We start from the raw sequence: 20,537 nt of genomic DNA on the forward strand, positions 1-20,537 counted from the left end.
GGTAGACAGGGCCTCGTTGATCGTACTCATTCCCTATTAAGTGGCAGGTGTCACAGGCACTTAACTAATAAACAGATGTTGGCCATAATCATCACGCATTTTGCTTGGTAGTTTTATTGGCGCCAACTTTGAGAGGAGGTCTTTGAATCTGGGGAGTTTGCCGCATGCCCGTGATTACCATGGATATACCCCCACTGGTCTTTCAACCTAGACTGGTGTGGCTGTCATTTCCCAGCCTTGTGAATGGCATCGTGTAGCTTCTCCCAAGTGGCCCAAATGGCTGACATTGATATGCTTAATTCGTAGGAAATGGTATGTGACAATAAGAGAAAAAGTTAGTAAGAAATTGCAAAACTAGAAAATAACCAATTCTTCCCCTGCTGGGGGACCGTACCCTGTGTCACTCACCCCACTCACTGCCTGTCACCTCCTCCCTGAGGACTCCGTGTTCAGAAGCCACTCTGAGCCTTTGAAGGACATTTTGCCTCATGACACTGTTGACTAGGACCTGCGACCTCTCTGTCCCTGGTTAACTCTCTCTTCAAAGCCATTTAAATTTCTTGCAGGCTCCTCCACTCAAATGTAAGAATAGCCCCTTTAAACTTCTTGATGCAGCTCCTTAATGAAGATCTTGGGAAGGAAACCTAGCCAAAACCTGGGAGGTATTCACATAGTGAATGTAACCTGAGCATTTATTGACGTTCAGAATCAGAGCGGTGGGAGACACAGGAAGGCCTTTTTAAGTTAGAAAGTGGAAAGAGAAAGGACTCAGGATGTTTGAGACTGAAACATCTCAGTCCCAGCCAGCAAGGCACCGGCGTTCAGGATGGTGTGTGGGGAGTGCAGAGTTCTCAAAAAGAAAGAAGTGGTGGGATGGCAGGGAGGACATTTAGGTACTTAACTGGGGAAGGAAAAAGTTGGCTGAACAATTCATGGTTGAACAAGAGGATTGTGACATGATGTGCTTGTATTTTGGAGAGAAGGGTTTTGTGGAGCCAGGCCTAAGGAGAAATCTCTCTGACTGGGGAGTCAGCAAAACAAAAAAACACAGAGAACTGGGCAGACCCCATGGCCCCTGATTGGGGAGAGGCTGCCCACCAATTGGAGACCTGGAGGCTGCTTCTGTCCCTTAGCTGGGGCCTCAGACCTCACTTCACATCCCAGTCCTGTTGATACAAGAAAAAATATGTGGGGCATGAGAAGGGCTGTGTCCCAGGCTTCCGTTGAGCCCCTGGGATGTGCCCCACCAGATTTTGTTCCTTGACTTCATGCAGTAAAGAATTCAAGAACAAGCCAGTGTTGAGTAAAGGTAGATTTATTCAGAGAGATACATTGACAGGCATGAGAAACGTCACGAAGTATGGGGGTTTGATGCTCAGATTAAAAGTAGGCACACACTCCACAGAAATAGTGTGGGCCTTCTCCGAAGAGGTAGAGAGAGGGGTTCCTGGGAGGTGGCTCTGTGTTGCTCCTTTTCTTGGGCTTCGTGGTTTCATATGCTAATAAGTAGAAGGACCAGCCTTAGGGCAAGGGGCTGGGATTCCAGGGAGTTGGCCATTTCCCACCCTTTGACCTTTTGTGGCTAGCCTTGTGACTGCCATGGTGCCTGGGGCCGTGTTATTCACCATGTTACTATTACAATGGGTGTATAATGAAGCTCAAGATCTGCTAGAAGTTAAATCTCTTCATCCTGAGCCTCAAGACCTATTGGGGGTTGAATTCTTCACCATTTTGATGTTAATTGCTGTGGTCTTTCTTGAATGGCTTGCTCTGCCCCCTTCCATCCTGTCTCACTGTGATGACACAGAGAGAGCAAAGGCCGGGCCCTGCGTGTGCTCCTGCATTTAACAGCAGGAGATGTGGGGTGGGCTGAGGATGACTCTGAGTGGTGAAAAATATGTTTCAGATATTCCCACATGAGACATGGGGACCTGCCAGCAGCCATCGCAGATTTATCTCATGGGCATTATCACTTGTGTTGTTACGGAAACAACAGGCCAGCCAAGAAATAAGCACCACTCAGAGGGTGGGAGTACTGAGATTTATTATGCCAGCGGGCTCAGAGGGGCTTCTGTTCCCAAGCCCTGAGCACCTCCAAGATGTGCACATGAGGTTTTATAGGGTTAATTACAAGTATGGGGCTTTTAGCCAATAAGGCTCAAACAACAAAAAGCAAGGAATCAGTACACTGAAGCTTATCAATTTGGAACAGATCATGTTACTGACAATTGTTGACCTTGGATTTACGAGTTAGCTTGTTAGCCCAGTAAACTGACACTGAACTTCAGATTTACGAGTTAGCCCAGCAAAACTTAGATCAGTAAACCGACACTTATCACACTTAGATTTGTGACTTAGCTTGTTAGCCCAGCTGGGGTTTTTGTTCACAGTGTCACTCATCTTTTCTATTTTTCTTTTTTTTTTTAAAGTATTTAATCCAAATTTAATATCAGGATTTTTTTGGAAAGAAATTTCTCTTTTTCTTTTCTTTGGGGCTCTTTTGGGGGGTAGGTAATTAGGTATATTTATCTGTTAGTGGAGGCCCTGGGGCTTGAACCCAGGACCCCGTGCACACTAAGCACATGCTCTACCACCTGCCCCATCATCTTTTTCTTTTTGCTTTAGCTGCCAAGAATCTTACAGCTGAATTTCTAGTCGGCCTTTAACACTTGCCCTGACTTCATGGAATCCATTTTTATGAGTTTACCTCCCCCTGGTTTCATTTAAGTATTGAATCTCCATTTTCTCTTCACTCTCAGTTTTGCCTTTTTGTTGTTATGGTTGTTAAGCTGTGTTTAAAAAATTGTTTAATTTCTCTTTTAGCAGGAGGCTGAAGTAAATAAATTTGTAAACAAACATCACACTTAAATGCTTTTATATATTCTAAGCTGTTTAGTAGTTAATTAAAAACCAAATTGAATACAAAAGGGATAACATTTTAAAATTATTTTTTAATTTTTTATAAAGACATAGCTGATTTAAAATATATGTTTCAGGTGTACAATAGATGCTCCATTTATAGTTACTGTAAAACATTGTCTGTATTCCCTGTGTTGTAAGATACATCCCTCTAGAGTATTTACATTACATGTTGCAGTTTGTATAAGAAATTTGGGTAACGCAGAGTCTGGGACGTGGCTGTGGCTGACCCAGGTTCACGCAAACCCTGCCTGTCAAAGCTCAGGCCTTCACTCCTGTCTGCAGGGGAGCGAGTGGAGGCAGCTCTCATCAGCGCTGGCACCACACTCTGAGTGGCAGTGACAGCAGTGACTGTGTGTGGACGTGAAAATTGTTGTTCCAAGAGTTTTACATGCTTTTCTGCATTTAATAATTAAAGCCCTCCTGTAAGGAAGCGTTTTAAGTTTTTAATGAATAATACATTTTATTTTGATACTGATAGACTTCAAAACTCCGGAAAATTTACAGGAGTAGTACAATAAATGCTTAGATACAGTTCACCTTAAAGGGCACTATTTGCCCTTTTGTGACGGGCTTATTTTAGCATAAATTTTCAAAGTTCATTCATATTGTAGCCTGAATCAGTACTTTATTCTTTTTGTTTGATAATATCCTTTTCCTTTTTTTTGTTTTGGTCTATTTAAAAATATTTTCATTGAAGTCTAGTCAATTTATAGTGTTGTGTCAGTTTCTTGTGTACAGCACAAAACTTCAGCTAAATAGGAACATACCTGTATTCATTTTCATATTCTTTTTAAACATAAGTTACTATAAGTTATTAAATATATTCTCGGGTGCTATACAGTATAAACTTGCTGTTTATTGTATACATACTCAGCATCTGCAAATCTTGAACTCCCAATTTATTCCTTCCACACCCTCTCCCCTCTGGTAACCATAGTTTGGTTTCTATGTCTCTGTGTCTGTTTCTGTTCTGTAGATAAGTTTATCTTTTTGTTTCTTTGTTTTTGTTTTTTTTTGTTTGTTTGTTTTAGATTCCACATGTGAGCGATCTCATATGGTATTTTTCTTTCTCTTTCTGGCTTATTTCACTTAGAATGACATTCTCCTGGTCCATTCATATTGCTGCAAATGGCATTATTTTATTATTATTTTATTGCTGAATAGTAGTCTATTGGACATATATACTACAACCTCTTTATCCAGTCATCTGTCAGTGGACATTTAGGTTGTTTCCATGTCTTCATATTGTAAATAGTGCTGCTGTGAACATTGGGGTGAAAGTGTCTATTTGAATTACGGTTCCTTACGAATATATGCCCTGGAGTGGGATTACTGTGTCATCTGGGCCCCCAAGGTTTTGTCTTTTGAGGAACCTCTATACAGTTTTCCACAATGGCTCCACCAAACTGCATTCCCACCACAGTGTAGGAGTGTTCCCAATTCTCCACAGCCTCTCCAGCATTTAGTGTCTATGAACTTCTGAATGATGGCTATTCTGACTGGTGAAAGGTGATACTTGTTTGCAGTTTTGATTTGCATTTCTCTGATAATGATATTGAGCATTTTTTCATGTGCCTATTGGCCATTTGTATGTCTTCATTGGAGAAATGTTTCTTTAGGTCTTCTGCCCATTTTTGGATTGAATTGTTTGTTTTTCTTTTTTATCAAGTGTAAAAGCTGTTTACATATTCTGGGAATTAAGCCCTTGTCACTTTCATTTAATGCAATTATTTTCTCCCACTCCATAGGTTGTCTTTTTGCTTTAATTTTTGTTTTCTTTTCTGTGCAAAAGCTTGTAAGTTTAATTAGAACCCACTTGTATATTTTTGCTTGTATTTCTATTGCTTGAGTAGACTGCTCTTGGAAAATATTGTTGAGATATATGTCAGATGTTTTGCCTATGTCTTCTTCTAAGAGGTTTATAGTGTCTTGTCTACAATTTTAAGTCTTTAAGCCATTTTGAATTCATTTTTTTGTATGTTGTGAGGGGGTAGTCTAACTTCATTGATTTACATGCAGCTGTGCAGTTTTCCCTGCACCATTTGCTGAAGAGGCTGTCTTTACTCTATTGTATGTTCTCACCTCCTTTGTCAAAGATTCAATTACCAAAAGTTTGTGGGACTATTCTTGGTAATTTTGTTTATCCATTCATTGATGGATGGATATTTTTAGTGACTTTTAGCTACTCTGAATGATACTGCTATGAATATTGATGTGCAAGTTTTTGTGAGAATACATTTCCATTCTGTTGGCTGTACAGTTGGCCCACCATATCTGTAGTTTCCACTTCATGGATCCAGATGGCTGATTGCAAAAGGACTTGATCATCCTTGGATTATGGTATCCAGGGTGAGGGGTTCCTGAAACCAACCCCCCGAGGACACTGAAGGATGACTCTACATGTAGGAGTGGAATTGCTCAGCCACATAACTCTAACCTTTTGAGGAAACATCGGGCTTTTCCAAAGAAGCTGCCCCATTGCCCCTTTCCAACGGCTGCATATTGAGGGTATCCATTTCTCTGCCTCCTGACTGACACTTGTTATTGTCCATGTTTTGATTATAACCATCCTAGTGAGTTTAAAATGAGATCTCATTTTGATTTTGATTTCGCTAGTGATGCTGAGCATCTTTTCAGATGCTTATTGGCCAATTGTGTATCTATTTAAATCCTTGGCAAATTAAAAAATTGGGTCGATTTTCTTTGTATTGTTCAGTTGTAAGCATTTGTTTTATATCCTGGATACTAGTCTCTTATTAGATATATGCTTTGCAAGATTTTTCTCCTATTCTGCAGATTGTCATTTCACTTTAATTTTTTTAAACATTAAAACAATTTCTTTATAGGGGAGGTAATTAGATTTATTCATTTTGTTTTTCTTCCTTAGCACGCACTCTATCATTTGAGCTACCCCTTTCCCCTTTCATTTCACCCTCTTGATGATGTCCTTTGTAACAAATGATTTTAATTTGATGAAGTCCATTTTATCTATTTTGTTTTATCACTTGTGCTCTTGGTATTGTATCTAGGAAGCCATAGCCTATCCTATGACCACAAAGATTCATACTATGTCTTCTTTTAGAAAGTTCATACATTTAGTTTTTACGTTTCTGTCTGTGATCCATTTTGAATTAATATTTGTTATATAAAATACGGGGTCCAGATTCCAGATACACTCTTTTGCCTTCAGATACCCAGGTGTCTCTGCTCCATTTGTTGAATAGACTATACTTTCAATGGAGTTTTGTTGGCACATTTCTGGAAAACTGACTGTAAATGTAAGTTTCCCCCCAGGATTTTTTATTGTGTCTCATAGATTTCTGCATCCAAACTTATGACAGAAGCATAATGACTTGAGTGCTATAGATTTGCTGTAACCTTTGAGTGAGTCCTCCAAATTTGCTCTTCTTTTTCAAGATTGTTTTGGCTGACCTGGGTCCCTTGCTTTCAATATGAATTTTGGGATCAGTTTTTCAATTTTTGCAAAGAAGTCAGCTGGAATTTTGATAGGGATTCCATTAAATATGTAGATTACTTTGGGAAGTCGTAACATTTTTAACAATATTTTCTACCATTGCATGATCATGGGATGCCTTCCATATATGAAGATATTTTAAATTTTTTTGGTGATACTTCAAAATATTCAATGTACAAATCTTGTAAACTTTTGTTAAATGTATCTCTCATTTTATTTTTTATGCTGTTGTAAATGGAAAGGCTTAGCTTCATAAGGGTGGGACTATATATATCAATTTATTTATTCCTAGGATTCCTACATAGCAAATACACTAGGTTTATATTTGCTACATTGATCTATCCACAATTCTTCCCACCCCCGTGTCATAAGAAACCAAGACCCAGCTTAAGCCATCTGAACACCTATGTGGAAGTGAGAAATGAGACCTTTGGGTGGGGTTTGTGTAGATGATACTGAGATCTTATTCAGGATGGCTTCATCTTAATTTCTTTTAAACAATCCTTTCAGAGTATATAGTCAGATACATTAGGAAAATGCTCTTTTGATGTGCAGAGGAGCTAAGACTATAATTTTCAAGTAATTTCTAGTGAGAGTGTTGTACTTGAAACATAATTTGCATCAATCTTTGAAGATTTATGTTTCAGGAGCTTTGAGTAAATAATACCTGTCTTTATTCAATAACTACAACTAAATGCTCAAGCAACATGTAAGAGTTTGAGCAAACTGCTCCCGCCCCGTAGTGCTGGTTGGTTGCAGCTGTAACTGGAGTCAGTGCTTACCTCGCCCAGTACACTTGTGCTGATCTGCTCAAAACAGTTCGTCCAACAGTTTGTCGGTAGTCTTTTAGACAAAGCCATAAAGCATTGATTTAAGGTTGCTGGAATGTAATCTATTCTTATTAATATTAAGTAAGCACATATTGAGTACTTACTGTATGTTGGGAATTGTCCCTCAGCCTCACATGAATATTACTTCTAATAAAACCTCTCATATTTCCCTGTTATTTGCACTTTACAGATAAGGAGACTGAGGATTAGGTCTTCTCTCTTTTGGGGGGAGCTCATTATCAATGATGGGAAGTTGTAAGGAAAAAGATATTGATTCATCCAGAGAAAATATTTTTCTGAGATTCAGTATTGAAGAAGGTAACCACTGAAGAGGGTGATCATTGTTTGAGTGAGACGAGCCCCGGGTTGTACGGAGTCAGCATCCCTGTCCTGGATGCTTCACGTGTAGAGCTGCGTGGTGGGTGAGGCGGCACGGCCGCGCAGGGAAAGCGGATGCCGGGCCGTTGGGCTGTGCTCAGGCCCTGTGGGGCTTTCTCCTAAGAGCAGTGGACCGTCATTGACAGATTTTAAGTAGGCTAGTGCGGTGCTCTCGTAGATCACTTTTGTCTTGTAGAATGCTTAGAAACATTTAGAAGGCTTGGCAGGAGGTGATGTGATGAGTCAGAGTAGGGTGGCTGCGAGGTGTAGCAGTGTTCAATTTTCAAGTGATTTTCAGTCCCAGGTTTGTGGCTCAGTGGCCGTGTCACTTTGGATGACACACCCAAGGAAGTGAAACAATTTATCTAATCAATAGAAGCAGTGATGTACCGAACTCCCAGGACTGCTGTGTAGATCCAGTGAGATAACGTGTGCACAGTGTGCAGCATGGTCCCCAGCACAGAGTCAGTGCTGATGGAGTGCCAGTGAGTACCTGGTAGGACAGGTGTGGGTGGTGGTTCTCGTTGACTGAGGAAATTTGTCCCTGAAGGAGGGGTCTTGTCACATCTGTGAGTGATTGGCCTGAGCTGGGAGAGGCAGGGAGACCTTGTCCCCGACCATGGGCCCTGGGCAGGATGGCTATGGGAGGAACACCGTGAAGTTAGCTCTTTGCAGGTAGAGTTGGAGGTGCCCTTGAGACATCTAAGTGCAGTGTCACAATCACAGAAGTGGTCTGGTCCCGGGCTGTGCATTTTCCTGCCGAGATATTGATCTCTGAACGTGAAGACATACTTTACAGGACAAGTGAATAGTAGTATCATCTCTCATCAAAGCTCACATCTCTTTATTCATCACTCACTTTGCTAATTGGGTACTTACAGAACACACTTCACTGTCCTCCCCTGGGCTCAGGCTCCACAGAAAAGAGCTGGTGAGTCTCCCTCTTTTCCAGAAGAAGACACATTTATCTGGTAGACTTCTATACCTCGCCAGACTTAGAATTTTAGGTTGTTGATTTAATTCTATTTTCTGTTGGTCATCTCCTGACAGGAGAGACGTTTTACCTCATGGTCAGGTTTCAATTAGCTGTTACTGAGAATTGCTGGTCTGATCCATAGTGTATTTATTCTATTAACTTTGTAGAGTACTTATCATTTTTCTGTCTTTGCTCTTTAATTTTGTTTGCCCCTTCAATTTTCTATCTTATTTGGGACCTTATTTTATTTTTTAATTAAAAAATGTCTATTAGCAGTTAAGAAAACAAAAGCAAAGAAAAAATGCACATGATAGCTAAATTTAGAAAATATCTTGTGTGTTTTCTGTCTCAGCCATGGAGGGTTCTAGAAACTCGTGAAAAGCTTCATTACATAAGTTCCTTTAAATTCTGATTAAGAAATAAAACCTTCCTTCCTCATCTTTCAAGCTGCACAGCTAATTGTCAAGAAAGTGAGGGGAAATTCTCAGAAGCCAAGACAAACCAGAAAGCAGGGATTCTGGGAGATATGTGAGCCTTAGAAGCCCTGGGGTGCCGGTTGGCTCCTGAACTGAGTTTCAGTTGCCCTGGCAGGAGGGCAGGAGGTGAGCCTGTGGCCTCTCACACTGGGAGTTGGACGGCTGTTCTTATGTAAGGCCAAGCACATCCTGAGAATCCTGCTTTATAAAAGGTTGAATTAGAAAGAAAAGAATAAAAGCATTCCTCAAGGCAAGGAAGTAAGGAAAGTAAAATTTTTTGGAAGCGGGAAAAAATAACATATCCAAAGTAAGGATTTAGTTTAAAGCTGTTCTGGCATGAGAGTGACCACAAACCCATGGCAGAAAATCACAGCTCCTCCCGGAAAGAGAAGGTGTGTTTTGAATGAATCAGTGGACAGCCATTCTGAAAAAGGCCTCCAGAGTCTTCTGGATCAAGATACTGGACTCAAACACCTCCCTTCCATGGTCTCATTTAAATAACCAGAAAGGTTTTAAAGGAAAGAAGCCATAATCATATTTCTATTTATTGACATTACTTTATGCTAGGAATTCAAAGGTGACTATGGAGTTGTCTCCTCTTTATGGACCTTACTTTCTATTTGACATAGTTGGGGAACTTGGTGGAGGGTGGTGTTAGTATGTTGCAATTAACCAGGAGAGGAGTTTAAGAAAGCAGTGAAGGGTTGGTGACATTCTTCGCTGAGGACAGTCCTGTTCAGTTGGCTTGTAATTACAGGCTCGTTGAGTTGTCACTGGAGGGAATTAATCTTAAGGAATTTGGACTTAACTCAGGCCTCTTCAGAATGGACAAGTGAACCTGGAGAAAGACAGTCAAATCTGTGCAGACATTGAAGTTCACTTCAACATGCGGTATCCATGAGCCAAAGATAGGACTAGTAGGCAGCACTTCTTGAGGACAGAGGAGTGGTTTTTAAGTTTCTTCAAGAATGAATCCCAAGGTACCGGGATGGCCAGTTGTCAAACTGTGACTTTGCTCTTTGGACAGTGTATCCACCAAGGGTATTGGCCGTTTATAAGTTTCCATTTCTCTTTAATACATGTCAGGTTATGAGGACGTGGGCATAAACGTTTCACACCTTGTCAAGGTGACTTTGGGTACCTGCCTAGAAGCATGGGCACAGTTGCGGCTGCGTCATACATCTTGCCGCACATCCCGCTCCCCGGCTCCGTGATCACGGCAGAGTGGTTCCTTATTGAGCTGTCCATCTCCTCTGTGACATCGTAACCAAACAAAAGACTGGAGAGTATTAGCTTGGCTTTTTTCTTTTCTAACATTCCCTTCAAATTATGATGCCTGATAGTGGACCCAGTTACGTTTGCAGATGATTTACAAGTAGGGCTGTCAGTACAAACCTTGTAATCCCCGCTGTGTGATCTAGAGAAGAAAGTTACACTCTTTCCAAATTGTTTTGATGCACTTATGTGGGAAAATGATGTATGTTTGAATATGTATTTCCTCTCTTAATCATCATGGCTAGAGATGAATATTTGTAGACATGGAATGAGTACTCTGTATTTGAACTGTATGGTCCCCTAAATTCTCCCCAGCTTTTTAAAGTCATCACTGGAGTGCTACCTCCAGAGTGCCGCAAAGCATCCAACACTGCCTGCTCTTCGGACACTGTAAGTTTCCAAGTTGGAGAAGGCTGCTGGCTGGTGAGGCATTCTCTCGCACATCTCTGGTTGGGTGATGTGAGCTGAGAACACAAGAATTGGCAGACAGTAACTAACCACGATCACGTCCATTTCTGGAACACTCATGGAGGATTTTACACCTATGCTAGTGGAATACATTATTTCATTTAGTTTTCCCAACAATCATAATTAGATTTTATCACCTGTATTAAAAAGGAAACTGTCAAAGCGAGTGATGTGCAGACTTTGGACTGGAACACGGGTCTTTCTGATCCCTGTCTCTGTTCCCTCCCCGGCCTATCCTTGCAAGTGACCAGGAGACTCTTCCTCAGTCTTGAGTTTCCCTCTGATGTTACCGCTCTCTTTGTTTCTAAGAGAGGAAAACAAGTCTAAACTTACTTTCCAGTTGGAAATGGAATGGAGAGTTAACGTTGGAAGCCGGGAGAATCTGTCCTGTGATGAAGTGGTCTCCGAGCCACTTCCACTGGGATGTCACATCACTGTCTGGGCCCCTTGCTCAGCCTGTGCATAGGTGACAGCGCAGTTGTGCCGAGCAGTCCTCCCGGACAGGGCAGTGGGTTGGAAATGAGTTTGATGATTTGGTTTCATTACACAAGTTCCTGAGGGCCTTGACCTGGCACTTCGAGTGGGAGCATTCCCTGTCCCACAGACTGTGCTCTGGGCCCGTGCAGACCTGACGTGGCCTCAGCGTGAGTCTCAGGGCCCGTGGTGATGAGGAGCATTTTAGCCCAGGGTCTGCCGGAGGCTCTGAGACTACTGGGCTGTGGGACTTTGTCCAGGATGATAATAATCCCTCCCCGAGTTTCAGATTTCCTTGCCTGTGAGCCGGGGTAGTAGTTGTTTCTGAGATGATTGTAATGACTCAGTAACGGGCGCAGCATGTGCTGACAGGTAGCTGGGTGCTTTAGGAGCAGAAGTCGCAATCACTCTGTCAGCCTCTCCCTGTGCGCTCTGTGCTTTGAGAAGTTGTGTGTTTGGTGAAAGTCCCGCCCAGACCCTAGGGTCTAGATGAACTGTTGTTCCTTTACTTTCCCTTCCTTTTCCTCTTTCCCTTCTCTGTGTCCCATGTTTAGGTAGCAGATTCCTCTATTTCAGGGAATACGGGCTTTTCTAGTAAAGGGACAGGTGGAATGCGGAGAGGTGGGGCCCAGAGGGGGTCTGGAGTGTCTGTACAGTGCTGCTTCCCTGCGTTTCTGCATCCGGTCCCATCAGTGCACTAAGTCAGCCTTCCTCTTCCTTCCTGTGTCATCGGGTCTCTGTTTTAAGGGAAAACCATTTTTATGGGTCTTTTTTCACTTACGTGTTTCATTCAGATGCTTGTTGCTTTTCTCCCTGTGCTTCAGCGTTCCGAGGAGAGAATTCAGCCGTGCAGCATCCTCTCCGAGCTCTACGAGTTGATCGGCTTCCACTGCAAGTCCACCTTCTTCAAGCGGGTGGCCCCCGTGCGGCACGCGGCCCCCGGCATCCCAGAGCCTGGCGGGAAGGCCTGCTCCCGACTCCTCCTGCAGACGCTTCCTGGCTACAGTCTGTCGCTGGACCTGCAGGACTTCAGCAAATGTGTTGGAACTAAAACATTGCTTCAGCCCCATTAACCATGCCTGGTTTGGGCCCTGCTGTCCTGCCTCATCAGGGTGAATTTTGATTCATTTAGAACAGGGCTCAGCAGACTTTTCCTTTCAAGGGCTTGGGGGTAAATATTTCAGGGTCTGAAAACCTCCTGATCTCTGGTGCAGCTGCTCAGCTCTGCTGTTTAGATGCCAGAACAGCCAGACAGTCCACACACCCATAGAGCTTTATTAACAGCGGTGGCTGGGGCTGGATTGGGTGTATGAACTGCAGTTTGTCCCCACAGCCTCCTCAATATTGACACCTGCACCAGAGTGTACATTTGTGACAATGGGTGAACCTACACTGACACGTCATCATCACCCATAGCCCATAGTTGACACTAGGATTTACACATTGTGTTGTGCACTCTGTGGGTTTGGACAGATGTACAATGACATGTATCCACCATCACAGCATCATACAGAGTCGTCTGTCTTAGTGACCTTAAAATGCTCCGTGCTGCACCTCATTCATTGCTCTTTCCCCTCTAGCCTCTGGCAGCCACTGATCTTTCAGTCTCTGTGTTTTTCCCTTTCCCAGAACACCATACAGTTGGAATCAGACAGTTGCTGAAACTTCCCAGATTGGCTTCTTTCACTTGGTAATATGCATTTAAGGTTCCTCCATGTCTTTCCATTCCTTGATAACTCATTTCATTTTAGCACCAAATAATAGTCCATTTTCTGGCGGAACCACAGTTTATTTATCCATTCACCTACTGAAGAAGAGCTTAGTTGCTTCTGAATTCTGTTGAGTATGAATAAAGCTGCTATTAACATCTGTATGCAGATTTGTGTGTGAACATATGTTTCCATTTCATCGAGTAAACACCAAGGAGCACAGTTGCCAGATCAGATGTTAGAATTACGTCTAGCTCTGTAAAAAATTGCCAGAACATCTTCCAAAGTACCTGGGCCATTTTTCATTCCCACCAACAATGCATTAAAATTTCTGGTGCTCCACATCCTCACCAGCATTCGGTGCTGTCAGTGTTCTGCATTTTGGCAGTTCTGACAGGTGTGCAGTGGTATCTCGCTGTTTCAGTCTGCATCCCCTTGATGACAGGTGCTGTGGAGCATCTTTCCAAAGGCTTCTTTGGCATCTAGATTTCTTCTTTGATGAGGTGTGTGTTCAGGCATTTTGCTCATTTTTTAATCAGGTTATTCATCCTTCTTGTTGAGTGTAAAGAAATTTTGGTATATTCTGGATTTCAGCCCTTTATCAGTGTGTCCCTGCCCTTCACCTGCAGTGCCAGAGTTGTCCTTTGGGTCTCAGTGGAGTGTTAGATCTTCAAAGAGATTCACTGTCTTCCCTCAGCCTAAATACTGTCCTTGTATTTTTCACTTTCATTGACTCATTTTGTTCTTTTTAAATAGCATTTCCCACAATTTGTAAGTACATAAAAGAGAAAAGGGCAATGATTGAACACCGCCTGCCCCACCAGGCTGTGTGCCCTGTGAGAGCAGAGGCCCTGTCCCCACTCACCTTTTCCCATGACAGCACATGGCACATGTCCATGTAAAAGTGTGTAACGTGGGGCCAAACCTGATGAGCAGCTATGACGACATGTGTTGTCTAACATTTATTGAGTAGACTTTGTTTCTGATCTTAATTATTAAATCATATGAATGAAACTTGGTTATTTTGAAAAATAAAACAACAAAGCACACCTCAATGTGATTGGTAATTTCTACTTAGATTTCTGACCCAGGAGGGGATGTTCACCATCATTTTGTGGAGGAGGTTGGGGAGGTAAAGTAAGAGAGTGAGATCAAATAAAGTAAAAATGATAACTGTCAGTTGGCTTTATTTTCACTGACATAAAAGGTACTTTAAACCCTATCTCAGCTGTTGTTCTGTGGTTTTAAATATTTCTCATAGAATTAAATGGAAGCCCACTAAACCCTGAAAGGGAAATTGTGTGATCAGGTCCTGAAAAATGTTTGTCTATTTCTTGAGATGCACATTTCCCTGCTGGTTAAAGAAATTAGAGGCGGGAACACAACAGTGCACTGTGTGTGTCTGCCGGGTTCACAGGCTGCTCAGTGTCATTTTCATTTTCTTGTGTAGCAGTTTATGACGGTTTTCCATGAGATATATTGCTCAGCATTTTCCTGAATGAAGGATTGAATTTTCCACAGGAAATCTAATGACAGAGAGTGACAAGGCACATGGGTTTCACATAAAGGAATAGTTGATGTAATAAACTCGCACTATGGTGAACAATTTTAATAAAAGCCAGTTGAAAATTTTATCACTAGGTCATATGGCACAAATTCGTCTTAAGAAAAAAAGATTCAAATTTCATAGAAGAAGCAGTTTGAATGAAGTAGAAATTATGAATTGTACATTATTAGTTGTTAGAACTTATACTCAGTCTTATCATAATAGTCTGTGGTAGGAACAGGATAATTATTTATTTATTTAAAAAAATACACTAGATGCAATTTGCCCCATTATTGATGAGGCAGTGCTGTGCTTAGTTAAGTTGGGCCATTTAGGAATCTTAGCTAGGTTTTCCGGACATTGATTTCAGCATCTATATCTATTCAACATCTCTTATTTTGTGTCGGCCTATGGTCCATACATATATATGGGGAGGTACAAGCTCCAACAGAGTTTTACAGTAAAAAAGGCAGGCACTTCAAACCGGTACTACGAAACAGACTGAGAAAACAGAGTAACTGTTTCTCCTGCAACCCGTTCCCTTGGTGCTGGATGAACGAACGTTTCTCCACATGATCAGTTCTGAAAGATAAGTGTGTGTGAAAGCCGTCCTTCATCTAGCTTGAAGTGAACACAAAGTTTCTTTTCAGTTGCAAATTCCACTCCATACATATATATGGGGAGGTATAAGCTCCAACACGGATTAACAGTGAAAACGGAAGGCACTTCAAACTAGCACTAGAAAACACACTGAGAATCCAGAGTAAGTGTTTCTCCTACAACCCGTTTCTTTGTGCTGGATGAATGAACGTCTCTCCACATGCTAAGTTCTGAGAGATAAGTGTGTGTGAAAGCCGTCCTTCACCTAGTTTGAAGGGAACACAAAGTTTCTTTTCAGTTGCCAAAATCAATCCATACATACATATGGGGAGGTACAAGCTCCAACTCGGTTTTACAGGGAAAACGGAAGGCACTTCAAACCGGCACTAGGAAACAGACTGAGAAACCAGAGTAAGTGTTTCTCCTGCAAACCGCTCCCTTTGTGCTGGATGAAAGAACGTCTCTACACATGCTCCGTTCTGAGAGACAAGTGTGTGTGAAAACCTCCCTTGACCTAGCTTGAAGGGAACACAAAGTCTCTTTTCAGTTGCAAACTCCACTCCATACATATATATGAGGAGGTACAAGCTCCAACTCGGATTTACAGTGAAAACAGTAGGCACTTCAAACCGGCACTAGGAAACAGACTGAGAAACCAGAGTCAGGGTATCTCCTGCAACCCGTTCCCTTTGTGCTGGATGAACGAAAGTCTCTCCACATGCTCAGTTCTGAGAGATAAATGTGTGTGAAAGCCGTCCTTCACCTAGCTTGAAGGAAACACAAAGTTTCTTTTCAGTTGCCAACTCCACTCCATACATATATATGGGGAAGTACAAGCTCCAAATCGGTTTTACAGTGAAAACGGCAGGCACTTCAAACCGGCACTAGGAAACAGACTGAGAAACCAGAGTCAGGGTTTCTCCTGCAACCCGTTCCATTTGTGCTGGATGAACGAACGTCTATCCACATGCTCAGTTCTGAGAGATAAGTGTGTGTGAAAGCCGTCCTTCACCTAGCTTGAAGGGAACACAAAGTTTCTTTTCAGTTGCAAACTCCACTCTATACATATATATGGGGAGGTACAAGCTCCAACTCGGTTTTACAGTGAAAACGGCAGGCACTTCAAACCGGCACTAGGAAACAGACTGAGAAACCAGAGTCAGGGTTTCTCCTGCAAACCGTTCCCTTTGTGCTGGATGAACGAACGTCTCTCCACATGCTCAGTTCTGAGAGATAAGTGTGTGTGAAAGCCGTCCTTCACCTAGCTTGAAGGGAACACAAAGTTTCTTTTCAGTTGCCAACTCCACTCCATACATATATATGGGGGGTTACAAGCTCCAACTCGGTGTTACAGTGAAAACGGCAGGCACTTCAAACCGGCACTAGGAAACAGACTGAGAAACCAGAGTCAGGGTTTCTCCTGCAACCCGTTCCCTTTGTGCTGGATGAACGAACGTCTCTCCACATGCTCAGTTCTGAGAGATAAGTGTGTGTCAAAGCCGTGCTTCACCTAGCTTGAAGGGAACACAAAGTTTCTTTTCAGTTGCCAACTCCACTCCATACATATATATGGGGAGGTACAAGCTCCAACTCGGTTTTACAGTGAAAACGGCAGGCACTTCAAACCGGCACTAGGAAACAGACTGAGAAACCAGAGTCAGGGTTACTCCTTCAAACCGTTCCCTTTGTGCTGGATGAAAGAACGTCTCTCCACATGCTCAGTTCTGAGAGATAAGTGTGTGTGAAAGCCGTACTTCAGCTAGCTTGAAGGGAACACAAAGTTTCTTTTCAGTTGCCAACTCCACTCCATACATATATATGGGGAGGTACAAGCTCCAACTCGGATTTACAGTGAAAACGGCAGGCACTTCAAACCGGCACTAGGAAACAGACTGAGAAACCAGAGTCAGGGTTTCTCCTGCAACCCGTTCCCTTTGTGCTGGATGAACGAACGTCTCTCCACATGCTCAGTTCTGAGAGATAAGTGAGTGTGAAAGCCGTCCTTCACCTAGCTTGAAGGGAACACAAAGTTTCTTTTCAGTTGCCAACTCCACTCCATACATATATATGGGGAAGTACAAGCTCCAAATCGGTTTTACAGTGAAAACGGCAGGCACTTCAAACCGGCACTAGGAAACAGACTGAGAAACCAGAGTCAGGGTTTCTCCTGCAACCCGTTCCATTTGTGCTGGATGAACGAACGTCTATCCACATGCTCAGTTCTGAGAGATAAGTGTGTGTGAAAGCCGTCCTTCACCTAGCTTGAAGGGAACACAAAGTTTCTTTTCAGTTGCAAACTCCACTCTATACATATATATGGGGAGGTACAAGCTCCAACTCGGTTTTACAGTGAAAACGGCAGGCACTTCAAACCGGCACTAGGAAACAGACTGAGAAACCAGAGTCAGGGTTTCTCCTGCAAACCGTTCCCTTTGTGCTGGATGAACGAACGTCTCTCCACATGCTCAGTTCTGAGAGATAAGTGTGTGTGAAAGCCGTCCTTCACCTAGCTTGAAGGGAACACAAAGTTTCTTTTCAGTTGCCAACTCCACTCCATACATATATATGGGGGGTTACAAGCTCCAACTCGGTGTTACAGTGAAAACGGCAGGCACTTCAAACCGGCACTAGGAAACAGACTGAGAAACCAGAGTCAGGGTTTCTCCTGCAACCCGTTCCCTTTGTGCTGGATGAACGAACGTCTCTCCACATGCTCAGTTCTGAGAGATATGTGTGTGTCAAAGCCGTGCTTCACCTAGCTTGAAGGGAACACAAAGTTTCTTTTCAGTTGCCAACTCCACTCCATACATATATATGGGGAGGTACAAGCTCCAACTCGGTTTTACAGTGAAAACGGCAGGCACTTCAAACCGGCACTAGGAAACAGACTGAGAAACCAGAGTCAGGGTTACTCCTTCAAACCGTTCCCTTTGTGCTGGATGAAAGAACGTCTCTCCACATGCTCAGTTCTGAGAGATAAGTGTGTGTGAAAGCCGTACTTCAGCTAGCTTGAAGGGAACACAAAGTTTCTTTTCAGTTGCCAACTCCACTCCATACATATATATGGGGAGGTACAAGCTCCAACTCGGATTTACAGTGAAAACGGCAGGCACTTCAAACCGGCACTAGGAAACAGACTGAGAAACCAGAGTCAGGGTTTCTCCTGCAACCCGTTCCCTTTGTGCTGGATGAACGAACGTCTCTCCACATGCTCAGTTCTGAGAGATAAGTGAGTGTGAAAGCCGTCCTTCACCTAGCTTGAAGGGAACACAAAGTTTCTTTTCAGTTGCCAACTCCACTCCATACATATATATGGGGAGGTACAAGCTCCAACTCGGATTTACAGTGAAAACGGCAGGCACTTCAAACCGGCACTAGGAAACAGACTGAGAAACAAGAGTCAGGGTTTCTCCTGCAACCCGTTCCCTTTGTGCTGGATGAACGAACGTCTCTCCACATGCTCAGTTCTGAGAGATAAGTGAGTGTGAAAGCCGTCCTTCACCTAGCTTGAAGGGAACACAAAGTTTCTTTTCAGTTGCCAACACCACTCCATACATATATATGGGGTGGTACAAGCTCCAACTCGGTTTTACAGTGAAAACGGCAGGCACTTCAAACCGGCACTAGTAAACAGACTGAGAAACCAGAGTCAGGGTTTCTCCTGCAACCCGTTCCCTTTGTGCTGGATGAACGAACGTCTCTCCACATGCTCAGTTCTGAGAGATAATTGTGTGTGAAAGCCGACCTTCACCTAGCTTGAAGGGAACACAAAGTTTCTTTTCAGTTGCCAACTCCACTCCATACATATATATGGGGAGGTACAAGCTCCAACTCGGTTTTACAGCGAAAACGGCAGGCAATTCAAACCGGCACTAGGAAACAGACTGAGAAACCAGAGTCAGGGTTTCTCCTGCAACCCGTTCCCTTTGTGCTGGATGAACGAACGTCTCTCCACATGCTCAGTCCTGAGAGATAAGTGTGTGTGAAAGCCGTCCTTCACCTAGCTTGAAGGGAACACAAAGTTTCTTTTCAGTTGCCAACTGCACTCCATACATATATATGGGGAGGTACAAGGTACAACTCGGTTTTACAGTGAAAGCGGCATGCACTTCAAACCGGCACTAGGAAACAGACTGAGAAACCAGAGTCAGGGTTTCTCCTGCAACCCGTTCCCTTTGTGGTGGATGAACGAACGTCTCTCCACATGCTCAGTTCTGAGAGATAAGTGTGTGTGAAAGCCGTCCTTCACCTAGCTTGAAGGGAACACAAAGTTTCTTTTCAGTTGCCAACTCCACTCCATACATATATATGGGGGGCTACAAGCTCCAACTCTGTTTTACAGTCAAAACGGCAGGCACTTCAAACCGGCACTAGGAAACAGACTGAGAAACCAGAGTCAGGGTTTCTCCTGCAACCCGTTCCCTTTGTGCTGGATGAACGAACGTCTCTCCACATGCTCAGTTCTGAGAGATAAGTGTGTGTCAAAGCCGTGCTTCACCTAGCTTGAAGGGAACACAAAGTTTCTTTTCAGTTGCCAACTCCACTCCATACATATATATGGGGAGGTACAAGCTCCAACACGGTTTTACAGTGAAAACGGCAGGCACTTCAAACCGGCACTAGGAAACAGACTGAGAAACCAGAGTCAGGGTTACTCCTTCAAACCGTTCCCTTTGTGCTGGATGAAAGAACGTCTCTCCACATGCTCAGTTCTGAGAGATAAGTGTGTGTGAAAGCCGTACTTCAGCTAGCTTGAAGGGAACACAAAGTTTCTTTTCAGTTGCCAACTCCACTCCATACATATATATGGGGAGGTACAAGCTCCAACTCGGATTTACAGTGAAAACGGCAGGCACTTCAAACCGGCACTAGGAAACAGACTGAGAAACCAGAGTCAGGGTTTCTCCTGCAACCCGTTCCCTTTGTGCTGGATGAACGAACGTCTCTCCACATGCTCAGTTCTGAGAGATAAGTGAGTGTGAAAGCCGTCCTTCACCTAGCTTGAAGGGAACACAAAGTTTCTTTTCAGTTGCCAACTCCACTCCATACATATATATGGGGAGGTACAAGCTCCAACTCGGATTTACAGTGAAAACGGCAGGCACTTCAAACCGGCACTAGGAAACAGACTGAGAAACCAGAGTCAGGGTTTCTCCTGCAACCCGTTCCCTTTGTGCTGGATGAACGAACGTCTCTCCACATGCTCAGTTCTGAGAGATAAGTGAGTGTGAAAGCCGTCCTTCACCTAGCTTGAAGGGAACACAAAGTTTCTTTTCAGTTGCCAACTCCACTCCATACATATATATGGGGTGGTACAAGCTCCAACTCGGTTTTACAGTGAAAACGGCAGGCACTTCAAACCGGCACTAGTAAACAGACTGAGAAACCAGAGTCAGGGTTTCTCCTGC

The 20,537-nt window shown here is 43.2% G+C and overlaps 1 protein-coding gene across 1 annotated transcript in view; it reads left to right on the forward strand.

Annotated features, from left to right (window-relative positions):
• The window catches only part of LOC140686253 (trafficking protein particle complex subunit 9-like), a 103,907-nt gene extending 91,286 nt beyond the window's left edge, over positions 1 to 12,621 (forward strand). The window contains exon 2 of the mRNA XM_072939967.1: positions 12,099 to 12,621. Coding sequence (XP_072796068.1) covers positions 12,099 to 12,347 — 249 coding nt within the window. The 3' untranslated portion in view covers positions 12,348 to 12,621. The remainder of the gene's footprint in view (positions 1 to 12,098) is intronic.
• The last annotated feature ends 7,916 nt before the right edge of the window (positions 12,622 to 20,537 follow it).

This window comes from Vicugna pacos, chromosome 16 (genome assembly GCF_048564905.1).
Source record: "Vicugna pacos chromosome 16, VicPac4, whole genome shotgun sequence".
In the NCBI taxonomy this organism is placed as follows: domain Eukaryota; kingdom Metazoa; phylum Chordata; class Mammalia; order Artiodactyla; family Camelidae; genus Vicugna; species Vicugna pacos.